This window comes from Mustela lutreola, chromosome X (genome assembly GCF_030435805.1).
Source record: "Mustela lutreola isolate mMusLut2 chromosome X, mMusLut2.pri, whole genome shotgun sequence".
Taxonomy (NCBI): Eukaryota; Metazoa; Chordata; class Mammalia; order Carnivora; family Mustelidae; genus Mustela; species Mustela lutreola.
This window is the reverse complement of record NC_081308.1, coordinates 9,187,854-9,207,308: the sequence shown is the minus strand read 5'-3', so window position 1 is coordinate 9,207,308 and position 19,455 is coordinate 9,187,854. Positions and strand designations below refer to the sequence as shown.

Below are 19,455 nucleotides of genomic sequence, written 5' to 3'. Positions count from 1 at the left end.
AGGTCTTCTCCCTCATTTCATTAATCATCCCTTTCCCCCTTAATGCTCGTCTTTATTTTTAAACTGGAGAACGCTGGGGTTAATTTCTTAAATCTGATTTCATCTCTGCCTGGTCTGAAAAATGTACACAGCAAAAACCCATGTGGGCTAGGTTTCCCTTTGTGCCTCAGGCATTTTCACTTTGCCCACACCCTTTCTTGTAGGAGGGAAAAGAAAAAAGCAGGGTTGGAGGGCCGGTTCCTTCTTGAGAAGCCTCCCGGGCCTGCAGGCTCCTTGCTCACCTCTGGGTTTCCAGACTTTGCAGCCGCGCGCACACAGCCCTTCCCTAACACTGCAGATCTGCCTCGAGCTGACAGTCTGGTCCCTTGGCTAAAGCACAGGTAAATGGTTTCCTGTGCATTTCTCAAAATAAGTGTTGAGCAAAGGAAATGAATTCAAGCGGTTTAATACCAATCAACAATTTGCCTTCCACCCTCTCCCTCCAAAAGGGCCTTTTCTTCAGTCTTGGGGTGGGGGGGCGGGGCAGCATTTGACCTCCTGGACATTTGCTGAGATGCTGGGTGAACAGTCCTCCTTAAATTGGGAGGAAACAGATACAAATTTTTTAAAAAATATACTTGCATCCTTTCTTATAGTACATCTATGAGGGATGTTGAATGACCTCTTTTCCTCTGTGCATAAATGTCCCGAAAGAAGGGCTTGGCTTTTGCCGACAACTTAAAAACAAGTAACTGAGAAGTTCAAAGCCTCAACAACAAAGCCTCAAGAGTTACCAATGAAAATTCCAGGGAATTTAAACTTAACACAAATTTCATCCTTGTCCTAATGTCCTCTAAATCCAAAGATTGTTCTCATCATCCAAATGGAGGACTCCATAATTTTAAAATTATATTCATTAATCTTAAGTGTACAGATCCCCTTATGAACGCAATTTTGAATGCTGGAACCAGCCATTAGGCGAGGAAACACGTCTTGAATTCTACAAAGCAGCTGTTAATATTTCTTCCCTTATGACAAACTGCTTAAATCCTAATTGTGTCAACGCTGGTAACCGGCTACTACATAACCAACTTTGGTTTGACACTTGAAACCCGCTGTTGTGAATTACCAGTCCTTTCTTTTTCCCCATCAGATGCAATTTTGTTGGCTTAGCAAACCCTATGAAATCCAAGAACTGCAAATGTTTTCCTCCAACTCCTACTAGGAATTCAAGTAGCCTAAAAAAATTTACCTTCCCATCACCTTAGTACCCATGAGGTATTCGTGTACCACTAGGCCGCTCCTTCAAGACACTAAACAGTCACAACCAACCAGGTTTTAAAACTTTTTATTGCATATTAAAAAAATTGTGCATTCCAATAATTAAAATCATTTGAACAAAAAAATGGCACTCTGATCAAACTGCGTTTTACAGCCTGCAGGACATCTTGGACCGGCCGGATTTTTCCTCTACTCTTCCCTGTCCTCCCACCCAGCTTCTTCCTTCACCAACATGCAAGTTCTTTTCCTTCCCTGCCAGCCAGCCAGGCAGATGGGAGCGGCAGGTGCCTTCGCGGTCAGTAGTTCTCCATTCTTTGATGTGAAAAGGGGCAGCACAGTCATTTAAACTTGATCCAACCTCTTTGCATCTTACACAAAGTTAAACAGCTAAAAGAAGTAAAATAAGAAGGCAATGCTTGTGGAATGTACAGTGCATATCGGCGGCGCCCGCCTCATTACGATTCGCCCGCTTGCTTCTCCTGTTCAATCGCTGGGACAGGAAAAAAAAAAAGAAAAGAAAGATGGAGGGAGCACATTAGGCAGACTCAGTACAGCCTAGTGTTGAAGCGTTAAGATGATCGTACTTTTCGTTTAGTTATCTTCCCGTATCATAAAAGTCCAAGTATCAAGTCATCCCATCGTAAAATAGGACCATTAAAAAACCATTTAACAGATAAAATGGTATAATAGTGCATATTAATATAGTATACCAAACATCCCGTCATTATTAAATTATTAAAGCCCTGTTGTTTGTTGGCTGCAAAAAATTCTTAATTAACCTTTCCAAACCACATTTATCATAAAAACTGTCAGCTCCTCCCCCGCACTCCCTGGTTCCCCACCCCCCCTCCCCCCTCCCGAGTCGCGGTCCTGCTCCCAGCCCCTCCCCTCCTCCCTCCCGCCCAACATTTTTCTCTGGGGTGGGGGGGGGGGGGCTTACTTTCTTTTGAAGGCAGTGGATTTTTCTCTTGTGTTTCTGTCTTCTTCAATTTCGACTTATCGAATTTCTCAATCTCAGCCATATCGGGTTTGTCAGACATGGTTGCAGAGGAAGCTGCATATACAAAGCCAAGAGAGGGGTTGAGATCGAGCGAGCGATCCACCCTTGTCTCCCCCGGCTCAGAAATGCGCTTTTGCCCTCGCATCCCCCGCCTGAAACCCCAACCTCTCCCTCCTTCCGCTTTCATGGAAGGCTACAGCTCGTCCTCTTGCTACACACAAAAAGAGAACCCCTCTTCATTATTTCCAAATGCGGGGGAACAAACTGGGAAAATCGCCGCCTCATTAGGAGGCAAATCTTCCGGAATAAGAAGATTGACTACCGTGGGTGTCAACTACAATGTCCCAAAATTCAAATCTGGCTAGAAGAGTGAAACCATGTCAAGTGGGGTAGGGGTGGGGGGTGGGATCGAGGAGAAATTCTTAAAATGAGGCCGAGGCTGCACAATGCTTCCATTTTACATGGGTCTCCCCCAGAGATGCGGGCCCGTGCTGCTTTTCTCCTCTGCTCACAAAGGCGGCAGCAGCAGCCGGCACCCCGACCACCGCCCTACCGCCGCCTAGCTCGCGCTCAACAATGCAGCCGGCCGCCCACAAAGCGGCCCCACACCCCGAAAACCAGCCCTGATCTGCGTTTACGGGCAATTCGGCAACCCCGGCACCCATTCCCCTGCAAGAAGGGTTGGATGTCCGTCCTCCCCATTATGGCCCAGCCACCCTAAATCTGGACAGACGGGAGTGCAAGAAGCCATCACAGACTACAGTAAAAACGTTAATTGTCAAAGCTCCCGGCTCGGGTGGGTGGGTGTTAGAACAAAGGATTTTTCTGTTCCAGCTCCATCACCCGCTAAGAGGCAGTGCAGAATGCCCGGGGTGGGATGGGGGGGGGGGGGCAGTGGGTAGGAGAAGAAAAATGCTGCTCCCTCGGAGCTGCACGGCCAAACGCCCGGTTTGGGGGGGTGGTCTTTAGACCACCAAGTTCTCGACCCCGTACCCCAGCATCTGGAAGGGCCTGGCATTCCCTAGGCCCCAAGGCAGGCTTCCCGGGAGGACCCCTGGGCTGGGCTGTAGGGACGCCTCCGCAGGGAGACGGGCGCGAAGGGACCGAGGGCAGCAGGCAGGGACCCCGGGGCTCACCGGAGCGAGGAGCGCGAGCGAGAGAAGACCGGTCTGCTCAGGAGCCGCCGCCGAATGCCGGGCGGGGCGCGCCGCGCGCTGCTTTATGCACGCTCGTATGTAAATGATGTGACGTCACCCGCTGGCCCGCTTAACTCCTTCGCGCCTGATCTCCGCCCGGTCCGGGGGCCGGCCTGGCGTTTGGGGGACCCCCGCCCGGCGTGCACCGGTGCACCCTAACCGCCACGATGGCGGAAAATTAAAAGGAGCCAAAGCCCCCTCCCCCCAGCGCTTCCTGCATCCTGCGTTTCCCCCGCCTCCTGTCTATTTTATCATAATGGATTTTTGCAACAGCCGCGCAAACCTGCTCTTGGGGACGGGGCAGGGTAACTGAGGGTTTGGCCGGTACCTAGGGCCACAGGCATTCCCTCACTGCGAAGCCGGCTTTGTCTGGTGCGGACATCCCCGGGCGAGGGCGCGGTGGCCGCGCTGGAGGGCCTCGCCCACTGCAGGGGTGCGATTCCTGTGACTCAGCTTTCGAGCGGGCCGAGGGCCTTCGCCCCACCCCGGCCCTCTTTGTCTCCTCAACTGGCTTCTCCTGAAATTGGGTGGGAGGTAAAGCACCCTTAAGTGATTCTTTTCCCAAAAGCTGCCTCACTGTAACAGGCGTATTTTTTTGATCGCTGTAATTTTTTTTAAGCGAGCACCCGAATCAAATAACCGGAGTATTTGCTGGTTGGAGGTTCATCTACCTGCATTTTATAGCGTACGACGCCTCCCCGCTTAGAAAAGTAAGTCAAGCTCAAGCTCTGCTATTGACTTACTGCCTAACAATAAGGAAGTTTTTACTATCCTGTTCCTTATTTTGCTAAATATAAAAGCGATTGCTAAGGAGGCTCGTGCCCAGTGCCAAAGACTGCAATACCAGCATCTCTGAAATCGAAAGATTAAATTTAACCATCTCACTGTCTTGAAGAGAGCCTTTGCAGCACAAGATGTTTTTGAAGTGCACTTCTAAGTTACATCCGGAAATACAGGAGATTTCGATAGAGAAGAGCAATTTTCAAAATGGCACCTTGCCTGTGAGTACCAGTGACCCCCTTGCCGCCGAAATCAGTCTCCAGTACCGTGCCCTGGGCCCGCAAATGGCACGTGAAAGCAAAAAGAGCCGCGGGTTAGAAAAGACCTACTTGAGATTATTTTAAGACCCAAAGCAGTAGGCGCAAGACTTATCCCTTTCAGCAACCTTGAAGAAATGTTTCCAGAAAACCCCTTGCAGATCATGTTTATGGCCGAGGCTTTTGTCCCCTGGGGATTAAAGTCAAGTGTTCTATAGACCCTCAAAGGCCACTACTGAGCAGCTCAGCTCGGACTTCCCCATTTCTTTATCCACTTGACTTCCTTCTTGGTTGTGGGGGGAGGCAGGAGGGGGGCCAGGGGCAGGTGACTGTCTGGCTCCCCAGTTCATGCTCTGGTGGGTGGCCGCCATTCTGCTCTCCAAACAGGATGTCACCTCTTTGGTTACACCTCCCCCCCTGACCCTACCCTGGATGACTGGCCTGAGAGTCCCCCTCACTGTGGAAGCCCATTAGAGATCACGCAGCATGAATTCTTGGCCCGTGGCAGCAAGCAGCTGCATGAAACACTATCTCTGTAGGTTCCGGATTCCATGTTGCCTCACTCAGCTGCTGTCAAAAATCACTTCTTTCCTCCCCCGGTGTCTCTGGATACAAGGGAAGGCCACTACCAACCCAAGGTCCTTTCCTCAGAAAGACTTGGGCCTTACAGAGCTGTATTTCCAGAAGAGACAGAGGAGTGGAAATTTGGAAATGCCTGGAGAATTTTTCTAGTCCCGTACCAAGCAGCCTCCTGTTGTGTTTAGTGACAGAAAGAAAAAGGCGGCCACTTGTTAAAAAGAAGGGAGTCTTCCAGACTGGGCCTGCCTTGGCCCTAGTCAGCGACCTAGAGGAAGCCGGCAGGGAGGAAGAGGCAGATGACGGGGAACACAAACTAAAGAAATATTTGTAAGGGTTGTATGACCCTGGCCATGTGAATTAATTTTCTGGGCCCAAGTTTTCTCATCTGTAAAATGGGACCATTGCAAGACCCTACCTCACTGGGCTCCTGGGGAGCCCTAAAGGCTTAGGACAGTGCATGACACTTGTGAGCGCTTTGTATTATTGTTATTTAGGATAAAAATTTGAGGAAAAAAATTAATATTTAGTGTTTAGGATTGCAAATTTTAGAGGTTTTTAGAGTCATCGTTTCTCTTAAAAAGTACCAGTAAAAATGAGATCTTTTGTTATTTTCATGGCACATAAAAACTCACCCCCACGGGGTGATGCCTTGTCAGAGGCAGACCCAGTCACGGGTGCTGTACGTTTGCTTCCGGCCTCCACCCACCCTGCTGCCCTCCCCGCTTGAGGATTTAGTTAGTTTACAGGATTTATTAGGATTTATTAGTTTACAGATAGGGCAACTGAGCTTAGAGATCCATCCTTGTGATAACTCAGCCGGTAGCTACTCTCTGTTATTTGTGTTAAGGGGTTCATAAAAGTCTTCACACCCCGTGCCCCCGGTCCCCCAAGTCTGCCCCCGAGAACCATTAGGAAGCGCGTGAGGGGACAGGCTGCTGTGTTTCCCATGGCACTGGGGAGAGGGCACCGACTCAATGAACAGCTATGGCCTTGCGTTGAGCTGACTTGCTCGAGTGAGGAAGGTCCCAGAACCCAGCTGGGCCAAGCTCTGACCCTGTGGCTCCAGCCACCTTGCTTCCTTCCCCAGATCGTTCAAAGCTGTCACTATTAGCGTCCCACGCATCAGGGGTAACTCTCGCCTCCCCGAAGCTACTGCTGTAAGTGGGTTAGCGCGTGCTGGGCACGATCACCATGGGGGTTTCGATCCCAAGTGAAAAGATCAAGGTTGAAAGCAGCTGGGAGCAGGATGCACTCCCAGCTCGGGGCTCTCGGGGAGAAGATGGGTGAAGCACCCACCAGCCGCTGGCCCGGCCTTCCACAGCTTGTAGACCCCGGCCACCCATGTGCCAAGAAGAGAGCATGTCTTGGACGGTGGCCCTCCTCCAAAGCCCATGCCTGGTGGCACCAGGAAGAGGGCTCAGGGCACACCCTGTCTTATTTGCCTTTCCAGGGTAGGCCTGGGACACATGTGTAGCTATTTGCAAAGCTAGAGAAACAGCCACGGAAGTCTGGGTATGTGAAAATTAGTCCTATTATTTTTAAGCTATTAAATTCAGTGCAGAGCGCTGCCCAAAAGAAGGAAAGGAACAGGAGAAAGTGACCAGGCCTCTTTGTCTTAGTTTCAGGGCCGCCTCCCAGCTGCCCTACCTGCCTGCGCCCCACTATCCCCGGTGACCCCGCAATCTCTATCCGTTCATGTAAATCCCCTTAGAGACACAGCCCTAGGCCTCCTGCCCCCACGCAGGAAGGGATATTGGGCAGGCTGTCTGTATATAACACCTACTTCAATTCTCACCCTCTGCAGTGGGCACGACTACCAGAATTGCACTCCGGAAAACCCTGAAGCTCCGAGAATCTAAGCCAGCCTTTGCGCCATCAAACACACCCACCAGTCTCAGGAGCCTCTGCCCGCCCCTGGGGCCCTGTGTCCCCAACCCCAGAGTGTTTCGGGGACTCCCACCTGCCGCAGCTCCACCGGTGCTCAGTGTGATGGTAACAGAAGGCTCCCTGGGCTAGTGTGCTACAATGAGTGCAGGGGAAGCCGAGAGGAGCCTAGAGGAGCCAAAGGCAGCTCTCCAGCATGTCATGTCGAACTTGCCGTGCCGCTGGCTTTCCTGCTCACTGTGTCCATCCGATGGACTCTGAGAGCCAAGAGGAACTTTAAGGGGGATCTCACTCAACCAAGTTCCCTCCCCGTGGCTTGAATTCACCTCTACAACATCCCCTCCAAGTGGTTGCTCAGTTTATGCACAGCAAGGGCAGGAAAAAGCCAGCAGAGAAGCTTCCAGCATACACAGGGGGCAGTGAGTAGCTTAGTTTGGCGGGGGCTTGGGCAGAATGAGAGAAAATGACAGGAAATAATGTGGAGAGGCAGGCAGGGGGCAGATTCAATAATAAAGTAATAACGATAATAATAATAGATGGGAGCTCTCCGTGTTTAATCTCCCCAAACCCTTACACAGCCCTGTGACAGAGGCACTCTTATGTTCCTCATTTTGCTGATGAGGGAGTTCTGGGGAGATGAAATAATTTACCCACAACCACACAGCAAAAGCCAGATGCAGGGTTCGAACTCAGATTGGCTAGTTCACAAGCCGCGTCAGTTAAACACTCCGCTGTTCTAGAATCCCAAGATAAGGCCCTTAGATTTTGTTGTGTAGGCCTACCGAGGGGAAGGTTATATCCCATCACAATAAACCATGCAACTTCTCCATCACTAAAACTTTGAAACACAGATATCATAGTCATATATCATATACATTAAAAAGCAGCCTGCTTCAATTTTCAGATGATTTCATTACAGAAATTCAGTCTGCCCTCTGCCCCATCCGACCGAACCCAGTGCCTTCGCAGTGAAGGTAATCTGATCTTGAAACACTGGCAGTTTCACACAGCTTTTCTCTACCTTAATATTAATATTAATATTCAGTCATTCATATTACACGAGGTCACAAAAAATTGGCAGGTCAAGTCACACTAAAAGGGGAGGCATTACACACTCCCGATGGCCCTCTAGGTTACAAGAGATAGAATTTTTATCCTGTCGTGAAACAGAATGACCATTAGCAAGTAGTAAGTGTTCAGGTGTTTTAATATGCTGCTGCTTCTGGGGACGTCAGTGCCTTTTCCATAGAATGCAGCTCTCACACCATCAGTGGAAGGCGGCTGGTGGCTTTGTGTAAGGAAAAAACGAAGCACAGGTGGGCACCAGATTTGATCACATAGGCCAAGGTCAACCTCCTTGGCTGACCCGGACCCTCTCCCCTCTGCGGGGCTGGCTCCAAGGGCGTGGGCCCTATGTGGTGGCACGAGGCCCTCACACTCACAGAGACCCTTCCCTCGGCTTCATGCTCAGCTGTCGCCATCTTGAAATTGTTAATAATTTTGAGCAAAGGGCCCCACGCTTTCATTTCGTACCAGTTACGAAGCCAGTCCAGCCCCTCTCATTCTCATTCTCTGGGTGCCCCCGGTGCCCTAGCTTTTCCTAGGACCCAGGAATGGGCCCATTTTTCATAGGCCCCTTGCTCTGCCTGCAATGCCCTCTCTGGTATTTCCTGAGAAATACGGGTCTGCAGGTGTGCACAGGATGGTTCAGCCTCTGTGGCCTCTGCTAATCTCCCAGCTGAGCCTAGTTGTTCTTGAAGCTGTTGATGGCCACACATTTCTAGGGCCCCGTGCCAAGTACGGACACCTTCTCTTCCCTTCCTTCCTGCCTGGTGGTTTTGTCCTGTCCAAGGAATGCCTATCCCTCTAGGCTTCCTTGCGCATCAGAACTCCCCTGCATGTACCAAGACCACAAAGGAGCAAGGCTTTATGGCCATCTCCGCCCACTTCTCCAGCTCTGATTCCTTCACTCTCCGGAAGCTTTCCTGGGGAGGAATTCCACAGTTAAAATTTGTATCGAGACAAGAAGAGGAGGATGTCTTTTTTTTTTTTTTTTTTTTTTTCTGCACAGAGGCCAAACACGGGGCAAATGAAACACCAGGAAAGAATGCTTGAGTTCTAGGCTTTTCCTGTGGCATTTACAGCCGGGACTCGATTGTCTGAACTGGAAAGGTGACATGGACAATGGAGATTCACAGACAGACCGTCCAGTTAAGTTGCTAAATCTCACTTTAGCAAACAGATTCAATCGAAAGCACGTATTCAAACAAATATTCATCTTCTTGTTCATAGCAACACCAATCCAATAGCCCAAAGGTGGAAAGAGCCAAATGCCCATGGACGAATGAATGGCTAGATGACAGGTAGTGTAGTCATCCGATGGGACAGTATTCCGCCATAAAAAGGAACGAAGTCTGTGCACGCTACAACATGGGTGAACCTGGAGAGATGCTGAGTGAAAGAAGCCAGGTAGGTCCTACAGACCACATATGGTAGGATTCCAATTATGTGGAACATCCAGAATGGACAAATCCATAGAGAGAGAAGGAGATTGGAGGTGGCCAAGGGCTGAGGGGGCAGGGGGAGGGAGGAGCCAAGGGGAGCACCTGCCCGGTGGGTATACAAGGTTTCATTTTAGGGTGATGAAAATGTCTGGGAACTAGACAAAGGAGGGGGGGCTGGGCAACACTGTGATGTATGAAAAGTCACCGAACTGTTTGCTCTCAAAGTGTTAGTTTCATGTTATGTGAACTTTACCTCGATTAAAAAAAGGGGGGGTGTAAGGAGAGAGAGAGAGAGAGAAGAAAGGAAATCATAGCCCCATTTCCTCACACCCCTGTGTCTGGTTCAGAGGAAATGGGAGGGGAGTTGGGGGCCGAGGGAGAGTCGGTTCTTAACTCTTTCTGTCACACCAATCTGATGAAGCCCAGAGACCCTTTCTCAGAATTATGTAAATGCGTAAATTTTTAAAAAAAAGTAAATGAAAGCAATTAGATTCCCGAAGAGCTACCAAAAGAGCTTTAAACACTGTGATGGAGTCATCTCCGTGCTTCTTTGTGCATTAAATAACACAAGCCGATAGTCGGTCTCAGATCCAGCATAAATTGAAAATAGTGGGGAGTGTGTAGATATCTGCAAAATGTTAACAGATATAAAAATATCTGTGGTGTCTGTTGTTGACACAGTCACAGGAACTGCTAATGCTAGCGAGCTTCCTTGCTGTTATGGACTGAACGTTTGCCTGAAGGAAGGCAGCTGCCCATAAGTCAAGCAAGAAAACAGGTTCTCATCAGGAACCAAATGCACCTGTGCCTTGATCTTGGACTTCCCAGCCTCCAGAATGGTGAGAAATTCATGTGTGTTGTTTAAGCTGCTGTTTGCCTGGAGTTTTGTTAGGGCAGCCCATGCTTAGAGAGTTGCCTGCCCGGTGTCCTTGAAGGAAAGGTTAATGCTCTTTGAGGGGAATGAAAAGATACAATCTTTTCCCTTTCCAAATTCATGGACCCCCCCGATTGTCTGCAAAGCTCTCCTGGATGTCTGTGGGCCCTAGTCTGTTGAAGGGAAGGGGGGGTGGTCTCTCAAATGAGAAAAAGTCACCAAGAGAATTTCTGGGAGGGAATGGGAAGAGATGGTGGGGTGGCCTTCTAGGGACCAGATAAACCACCGAATATTTGCTTTGGAAACGTAATTCCCCATACTAGTGGTTTACTCCAAAGGGCTTAGGCACCAGCTCAGAGAAACCAGTCAGTGGGACAACAGTTGGGGGAAAAAAAAAAAAAAAAAAAGACCAGCTTATAGGTGCCACCTTACATCTTGGGCTCCAATAATGCCTTACGTAATACAAGTCGCATTTATCTGGTGTTTGTGAACTTTGTCAATGCACTTTTTTATCGTTTGTGTCATTTTATCCTTAAAGCAGTCTTGTGCAGATAAAGGGCCTGGTATTGGTATGAATTTTTTTTTTTTTTTCAGAGGAAGAAACCCAGCCCACAGAGGATAAGTGACCTGCCCAAGGATGACTCTTGGTACTGGAGGTGTTCCCGAGGCTAAGTAAACAGCAGCATGCCTGGGTTTTGTTGTGCATGGTTTTTTGTTAGTTAATTTTGTCATCCAAGAATCCATTGCTCAGATTTGAACCTGCATGCTTGGCTTCCAAAGATCTAAATTTACTCATTCATGAAAATGGCTTCCCCGACATACAGCCCCCCCCCCCCATTTTAAACTACTCATAGTCCTTGGCTCAAAGAAAAAGCACACATTTGGACATAAATCTTCCTATTTATCTGTCTACTGGGGCACAATTTTAGTTTGGGCCAGAAGGAGGTATTTTAATGTTTGAATATCATATTTTGCACTCTACAGCGATGTTTGCACAAATGCCTCTTATTTTTTTTTTTTTTTAAAGATTTTCTTTATTTATTTGACAGACAGAGATCACAAGTAGGCAGAGAAGCAGGCAGAGAGAGAGGAGGAAACAGGCTCCCTGCTGAGCAGGCACAAATGCCTTTTAGAGCTAGAAGGCTGGATCTGGTTTTGCATCGCCTCTGGAAGGAATGCGACTGCCCTTGGTTTAAACCCTTCCCATTTCCCTGGTGGTAGGAGTGTCTTTGTTATTCCTGGTGAGCCCCTCGGACAGTGCCTGCTTGTTTATGATAATGAGGTGACTTACAGAAAAGTTGCAAAACTACAATGAAAAATTCCTATACGTCCTGCCGCCAGATTCATCAGTTGTTAATATTTTGCCCCATTTGCTGTATCATTCTATGTATCTTCTAAACCCTGAGAGCAAGTTACAATCTCCCAGAAAACAAGACCCTCTCCACCACAGCCACAGTCCAGCGATCAGGAGGAGGAAGCCTCCCATTGCTACGCTCCTGCCATCTCTTCTACAAATCTTATTCAATTTTTGCCTGTTAGCCCAATAATGTCCTTATAACAACTTTTCCTTCTGGTCCAGATCCCAGCCCAGGAGCCTGCCTGGCATTCAGTCCTCCTGTCCCTTTAGTGTCTCAATTTAGAGCTTCCCCAGCTTCTCCGGCTCTTCCACGGCATGAAGACGACAGGCCACTTGTTCTGTGGAATTCCCCTTGATTCAGGACTGTCTGACGTCTCCTGATGGTTAATGTGGGCTTGGCCATGTTGGCAGGAATCCCACGCGAGGGAGGCTGCGACCTTCTCGGCCTCTCTAATCCGGACGCGCACGGTGTTGGCCTGACCCGTTACTGGGGTGGGGTGTTCACTTCGATCACCGGGTGGTGTTACCTGCCTGGTTTCTCCACTGTGAAGCTCTTTGTTTTTGAGACACGCTCTTTCCCGCATCTCTGCCCCCTCGGTGGTGTGGCCGTGTCCTCGTTCATTCAAGCTGCCCCGAGGAAATCGCACACACACGCGGGTGGGCTTACAAACAACAGATGTTTATTTCTCTCCTAGGAGCGCAAGGGCGGTCCCGTTCAGGAAGGCTCTACCCTCCTGACCTAGTCACCTCTCCAAGGCCTGCCTCCTGCTATCCCCGCCGTGGGGGATATGCTGGCAACAGGTGAATTTGGAGAAGATCCGAATATTGAGACCAGAGCCCCCAGTACTGATGGGATTACGTGTAGCCTCGGGGGCGGTGAATTCCATGCCCAAACCCACATGAGTCTGCGGCACCGAAGGACCCCGTGTCAGCGCCAAACCCACTTACAAGGCACTTGGATTGGAGGTTGCCCTTCCAACCAGTGCCCCTACTTTGGTGTTTATGGCTCCCAAGGGCCTTCAACCAGGCCAGCATTTAGTAGGTGCTGCGAGTCATCCAGAATGGAGGGGACTTCACTGGTCTTGCTGGGGGGCGTGGGCTGAGCACTTCGGGGGTGGGGGATCCATGGCTAGGAGTAACCACACAGGTCATCCGGAGTGCTTGCCGGAGCTGGGCACTGTCCCATGGGCTTTTTAATTCCCTGAGTGACGGGGCTGGGTGCAGTGGACACCCCATCTTACAGAAGAGAAACTCCGAGATGTTCCATGCCCCTGGTCACTCGCTAGTCCCATGGACTGCTTGATGCGATCATTTCAGTTTTCTCTTTCAGCATTTTATTTGCATTTTCCTCCCTCAAGCAGGGGCAGCAAAGACGAAGGAATCCGGTTTTCTGGTTTTTGTTTTGCTCTGATGGGAAACACGCTGACTTTGTCGTGCTGTCTACTTCTGTTGCTTTGTTGGAGCCTTTCCATCACCCCACGTCTTGGTCTTAGGATGCTTATTTTATTTTATTTTTTTATTTAATAATTATTGTTTTGGATTTTATTTACTTGTCAGAGAGAGAGTGCACAGACAAGCCCGGGGAGCAGCAGGGTATGCAAAGAGCCTTATGCGGGGCTCGATCCCACGACCCTGAGATCACCGCCAGAACCAAGGCAGACGCTTCACCGACTAGGCCATCCAGGCGTCCCAGGATGCTTGTTTTACAGATGGGAAGACTGAGGCCTTGGCCATCACTATGGGCAAGTGCCTGAACGGGGATGGCATCCAGCTCCCTCTGGTCTGGCCCCGAAGCCTCTCCTCTCGGATGCGGGAAAGGCCCTCGGTTAGCAGGCTTTCAGATGCAAATCAAACAATCAGGCCCTTTCTGCCCCCTTTGACAGACAAGAAAAGGGTGAGTGCTGAGGTTGGGCAGAAGGCAGGGCAAGGAGAGTGAGAGTGGCGCTCGCTTGCCCTTGCTGGAAGTGTAAACCGGTAAAGATTTTTCAGGGGTACCAGCCACTCTCAAAATCAAAACAGCATTTCCAGTTTGATCCAGCAGTTCCACTGTTAGAAATGTTTTCTAAGGCCGTATTCGGACAGATACACTAAGATTTGTCTTATATTTGTACACACCCAGATATCTTTTCCCCATGACTTCCCAGTAGCTTTTCCCTATAGCTTTCCCCATAGCTTCCCCATAGTTAGCTCCATTGTAGGTAACAGGAAGCGCTAGAATTAACCTAAGTGTATGTTAATTAGATGAGTTAAATACACGACAGAAATTTATGCAGCCCTTACAAAATGACTGAGGGGCGCCTGGGTCGCTCAGTTGGTTGAGCATCTGACTCTTGGTTTGGGCTGAGGTCGTGATCTTGGGGTTTTGGGTTAGGTCATGATCTTGGGTCATGGGATAGAGCCCCGCTACCCCTGCCCCTGCTCGGTCTCTCTCTCTCTCTCTAAATAAAATCTTAAAAAAAAAAAAAAAAAAGCGCGAGAAAAAGATTGAGGCAGCTTTATTCATGATGTCCTGGAAGGATAGCTAAAGTATACCTTTTTCTTAAAATTTTTTTTTTGTTTTTTTTACCAAATCTCTGTACCCAACATGGGGTTCAAACCTACGACCCTGAGGTCAAGAGTCGCATGCTCCACCAACAGAGCCAGCCAGGCGCTCCTCAAGTATACTCCTAAGTAGAAAAAAAGGAACCCTCTAAATATTGTAGGATCTACCTCCATGTAATATGAAAGTGAGGTTATAGAGACAATTTCCAGAACGGAATTTTAAGAGCTATTAACAGAAGTTACCTCTGGGGAAGGGGAATGGAGAATCTTCTACCACTTGCATCTTTACTGGAAGCATGTATTACTTATATATTTTAAAATATTTCAAATACCATTTATGTTTTACCTTCATCTTTTCTATAATTTCAAAAATAATGGAGCGCCTGGGTGGCTCAGTGGGTTAAGCCTCTGCTTTCAGCTCAGGTCATGATCCCAGGGTCCTGGGATAGGGTCCTGGGATCCAGCCCTGTATTGGGGCTCTCTGCTCAGCGGGGAGCCTGCTTCCCCCACCCTCTCTCTCTGCCTGCCTGCCTCTCTTCCTACTTGTGATCTCTGTCTGTCAAATAAATAACTAAAATCTTAAAAAAATATATATTGTGTAAATAATGGGGGAGGCTGTGCACATGTGCAGGCAGGGGCATATGGGAAGTCTCTGTACTTTCCGCTCAGTTTTACTGTGAACATAAAACTGCTCTAGAAGATAAAGGCTATTTAAAAATAAAAAGTAAAAGAAAAAAATGTGTATATTTTCTTGCTCCAGAAATTTCATAAAACCAATACAAAGGCAGTTGAGTCTGCCTTTGAAAGAAATAGACGTGACCTTGGACTTGGGGTTTCTTTAGTAAGAAAACACCTCTGAAAGGAAGTGAAACACACAGCCAAGATAGAGTAGGGGCACTTCCTGCTTATCTGCAATTAAAGGAACTTCTGTTCTTAAAGGGGCAGGAGCACAGTTACTAGGACAATCTCCCTTATAATCCTAAATCAAAAGGACTGTAGACCTGTCCGCCACAGGCCTCCTTTATGGAATGCAACTGAGGCAAACACAAAGTTCAATTACAGAAGCTGTGTCTTCTGTGTTTCACTTTAAAATGTGAGCACAGTGTTGTATTTTGGTGAACTGAATCATATTTTCAGCAAGGTACAGAAGGTACTCTTCGAATCATGCAACAATGTATGTGTCTGAATATTCATGTGTTGGATTCCTCCAAGCAGAAGCACCTCTAGCTGGGCTGAACCACCATCAACATGTACATTTGTACAGATGCTTCATTTTTAAACCTTACCAGTGTTTTGCCCCTGCCAGCTCATTCTTGCTCCTGGAGGCCCCGGAGGGGTGTGGCTGTGTAGCTGGTGTCCCATCTACAACTGAACATACGGGACACATGGTCAGTGACTCGTCCAAGGTCTCTGGACATGTAGCAAGGCCAGAAGTAGGTCCTAAGCCTAGCAGGTTGGCCCTTGGCTGGGTGCCTGGGCAGGGGATGAGCTGTGGTTTCCTGGAGTTTCATCATCCGTCCCTCTATTTCTGGGCAAGGAACTTTCCACTGACTTCTACGAAGACCCAGAGAGTTCGGCGCTAATGCAGCCATGAAGGGAAGGTTCTGAGGTGGGAGGGTGCCACACAGGTAGCGGTTGGGGTGAGCCTGGGAAAGCAGGTGAGGCCGGTGGCGTGCAGGAGGGGTGTCTGCTGCCCTCTCAGCTTCTTAGCCAGCCCCCCCCCCCCAACCCAGCTGGCTTGGAGAAGGGAGGGAGGAGCCACACTGCGGAGGTGGCTGTGGGGAGGAAATGGAGCACATTCACAGCCGTTCTGCCAACTGCTGCTCACCCTTATGAATTATGGGACAATCGCATAATTGCTTTTGTGGAAGTCGAGCAGCGCAGCCTCTGCCCACCCTGTGCTCCCCATTATCCCTGCCCTTATGGACAGTGATTCCGAAGCCCTGGGGAAGAACCATGAAGGCCCGGCCCCCCTTCTGCTCCCCGAGAGTGCTGGGGAGCTCTTTTCCCCTTGCCCACTGCTGCCCACCGGGCCCCAGGAGGGTTGTTAGATTTATCAGGATCAAAACACAAAACCGCCACTTAACTGGGAATTTCAGATGAATAACAAAGACTTTGGAGGTAAGTTATGCCAGGCTATATCGGAGACATAGTTAAAAACTAAAACTATTATTTCTCTGAAATTCCCATTTAACCGGGAGTCCTGTATGTTATCCAGCAACCCTACCTTGAGGGGAAACTGAGGCCCTTTCACTGATTGTCCAGATCTCCCAAACACACACACACACACACACACACACACACACACACACACACACGGGCCTTAGTAAGTCTCAGGCCTCACAGTTCTGGCTTAGGGAGCTCCAGCCAGCCCTGCCCCAGCGGGGTCTGCCACCAGGGGGAGGGAGGAAGGGAGAGGGGGAAAGAGAAAGAGAAGCTCAGAAGACAAGGGTGTTGGGGGAGGGGGCTGGGAGCTTGGCCCAGCGGAGTCTGTAGGCAACTGAGCTCCTGGGGCAGATGGGAGCCCCAACACGACAAATGTGCCTTCCGGGCTGGGGGGGCCCGCCAACAGGGCCCTGCATTCAGACCGGAAGAAGAGTAAGCAGAGAGACTTCCCTGAGCTCCCCGGGGCCTGGTGAGGCCGGTAGCGGAGGCCCCTCCTCGGCAGAGGCTGGCTTCGGCCCTGGTGTCTGCACAAAGACAGGATTCAGACCCAGGACCAACCAGGAGCCGGCTGCCAGGGAAAACAGAAAGCTCCAGCACGCTCGGCCCTTCAGGGTGTCATTCAGCAGAGAGCCCACAATGTGCCATGCAGAGTGCTGAGGCCACAACATGGTCCCTGTGCCTTAGGACTCTTGTCTACAATCAACTTGGGTGAGGTTCCATTTACATGAAACTAAATGCAGTCATTCTGTGGGTGCTTTCGATGGGGACCGATGACCACGCGAGCCTGTGGAACCACCATCCCAGATAAGAGATACCGAATTTTTCCATCCACCCAGAAAGTTCCCTGTCCGGCGGCCATTTTAGAGACTAGTGCTTAAATGCCGGCCACAGCCCGGGAAGCCTTCTTTACTTCCTGAGGCAGAATGCTGTCCTCATAACCCCTGTGCCTCAGAAAGTCTTCCCTTGAGACATTTGTCCCTATTTTTTCACTAGTTTGTTTCGCTTCTCTTCTTCCTGTCAGGCTGGGTCTCCTCAGTGGTGGGCCTAGGTCTTTTTTTCCTCTCTGTATCTCCAGGGCATAAAAAACATGGGGCCCGAATGAATGCCTGTTGAATGCTCAGCCAAAGACTATACTGGGCCAGCAGAATTCCAAGTCATGATAACCTAACTTCATATAGATGTTTCTGATCTTAAATGTCCCTCGGGATCATTACAGATCTAGAGAATATGATAAGTGACATTTGTGGCCTCCTTTCTGCAAGCCAGGGACTGGTCAAGGCATTTCTCGGTAACACAGTAGGACTGAGGTAAGAACTAGTGTTGTTACCCCCACTTTAGAGAAGGGATCCAGGTTACCCTGACCTGACCAAAGGTGGGAGCTGGTGTTCGAGCCCAGGTAGCTGGGCCAGAGATGCCCCACTTCTGTTTGAGAGAAGAACATGGTAGAGATTTGGAAAAAAATTTTTTTCCTGGTTTTGTTTTTAATTGTATGGTTTCCTCTGAAATGTACAATTATTATAGGACATAATTACCTGCAAATATGAGATACAGGCTACATGATTATATGATGGTCAAGGAACTGATAAATGCCTGGGAAAACTAGAAGGGAAGATTTTAGGGGGAAAAAACCCCAATTGAGAAATGACTGAGTTTATAGACAGTAACAGCTGTTCTTTTTAGAAAATTAAATTGATTTTTTTTTCTTTTTTTTTTTCTTCTCAAAGAGTTTCTGCTTCCTCAAGAAATGTTTCCTCTTTGCTATGTGCTCCAAGGCAAGCTTTGGGTATGTGATTAACATCCTCAGACTGATGTCCCCAAAACAAAAGGCTAGGCAATTAGGAATCAGAAGCTTTTTGTTTTTCCCCTCCATCCTCGATATCTAGCTTGTGACCCAAACTTGTCATTTCTACTTACCCCTAAGTTGACTGCCTCTCCCCATTTCTCCTGCCCCTTCTGCAGGAGCCCCTCCTCATGGTGCCCCCAGTCTTGCCCCAAAGCCTCCTCTAGGGGGTGTTCTCATCCCAATCAGCCCTGCTCTACCCTGTCCCCTAGGGTAAGTCCCCAGACTTGTGTCCACATGGCCTCCGACTTCCAAACCTTCCAGCACTCCCCACCGCTAACAGCTTCAAGGGCAAGGGCCTCCAGAGGGCCACAGCCTGGAACCAGTACTATCCGCCGGCACATTTCTCTTTCCTCAGTAACCACAGTGGTAGCCACAAGAGTTTATCATTTTTTAGGCACATCACTCTCCTGGCATCCACTTCTGGACCATTACTCATGCTGTTCCCTCTGCCAGGAATACATTAAGTCTCACTTGCAACCTCACAGCCACCTTAGGTCACAGTCGTCATTGCACAGATGCTAAGATAGAAGGTTCTGGAGTCAGACTGCCCAGGGCCGTCTTCTTGGCCGTGCAACTTGCAGAGTCACCTCGGGCCGGCCCCGGGGTTGGTCTGATATTCTGCTGCTGCCATCAAGAGGTTTGGTCAGTTTGGAAGAATGTCGCTGGGCTCACAAATTACTAGGTTTTTTTTAAAGATTTTACTTATTTATTTGACAGAGGGAGATCACAAGTAGGCAGAGAGGCAGGCAGAGAGAGAGGAGGAAGCAGGCTCCCCGCTAAGCAGAGAGCCCGATGTGGGGCTCGATCCCAGGACCCTGGGATCATGACCTGAGCCGAAGGCAGAGGCTTAAGCCACTGAGCCACCCAGGCGCCCCTGGGCTCACAAATCATGCAGTTGGTCCCGATTCTAATGCTGAGAAGCTGTAAGACTGTATGATGAGGATAATGGCGAAGGGCTTAGAATGGGAAAGGGTGGGCTGCATGGAAATAGATCAATACAGGGGGCCTCCCATGATCCCCATCTCACCCCGGAGGAAACAGAGGCTCAGCGACTGGGTGAGCCGCCCACAGCTGTCACATGACAAAGTGACGAAATGCACTTTCACTTCCCGTGTGAATGTGAACTTTCCTGCCTAGCCTGGTCTCTTCTCAGCACATGGTCACATGGGCTTCTGAGGTATTAACTAGGTGACAGTGAGCAAGGCCTGGCCAGA

At 49.3% G+C, this 19,455-nt stretch overlaps 1 protein-coding gene and 1 long non-coding RNA gene across 3 annotated transcripts; one reads left to right on the top strand and one right to left on the bottom strand.

The window, feature by feature from the left end:
• Window positions 1-1,311: 1,311 nt before the first annotated feature.
• TMSB4X (thymosin beta 4 X-linked) lies at window positions 1,312-3,536 on the bottom strand. The gene is made up of 3 exons (XM_059156443.1): window positions 3,397-3,536; window positions 2,201-2,314; window positions 1,312-1,750 (listed from the first exon to the last, which is right to left on the bottom strand). Exons 2-3 carry the CDS (start codon window positions 2,298-2,300, stop codon window positions 1,716-1,718), a joined length of 135 nt encoding a protein of 44 aa, XP_059012426.1. The 5' UTR covers window positions 2,301-2,314; window positions 3,397-3,536; the 3' UTR covers window positions 1,312-1,715.
• A 164-nt stretch (window positions 3,537-3,700) lies between these two features.
• On the top strand, window positions 3,701-11,027 carry LOC131820749 (uncharacterized). Of its 2 annotated transcripts, none has more exons than XR_009349762.1 (5): window positions 3,701-4,457; window positions 6,877-7,375; window positions 9,249-9,425; window positions 10,142-10,299; window positions 10,929-11,027. It is a non-coding gene; the product is annotated as an uncharacterized LOC131820749 (long non-coding RNA). The 2 variants fall into 2 exon arrangements; XR_009349761.1 differs by having other exon boundaries at window positions 9,028-9,425.
• Window positions 11,028-19,455: the final 8,428 nt, after the last annotated feature.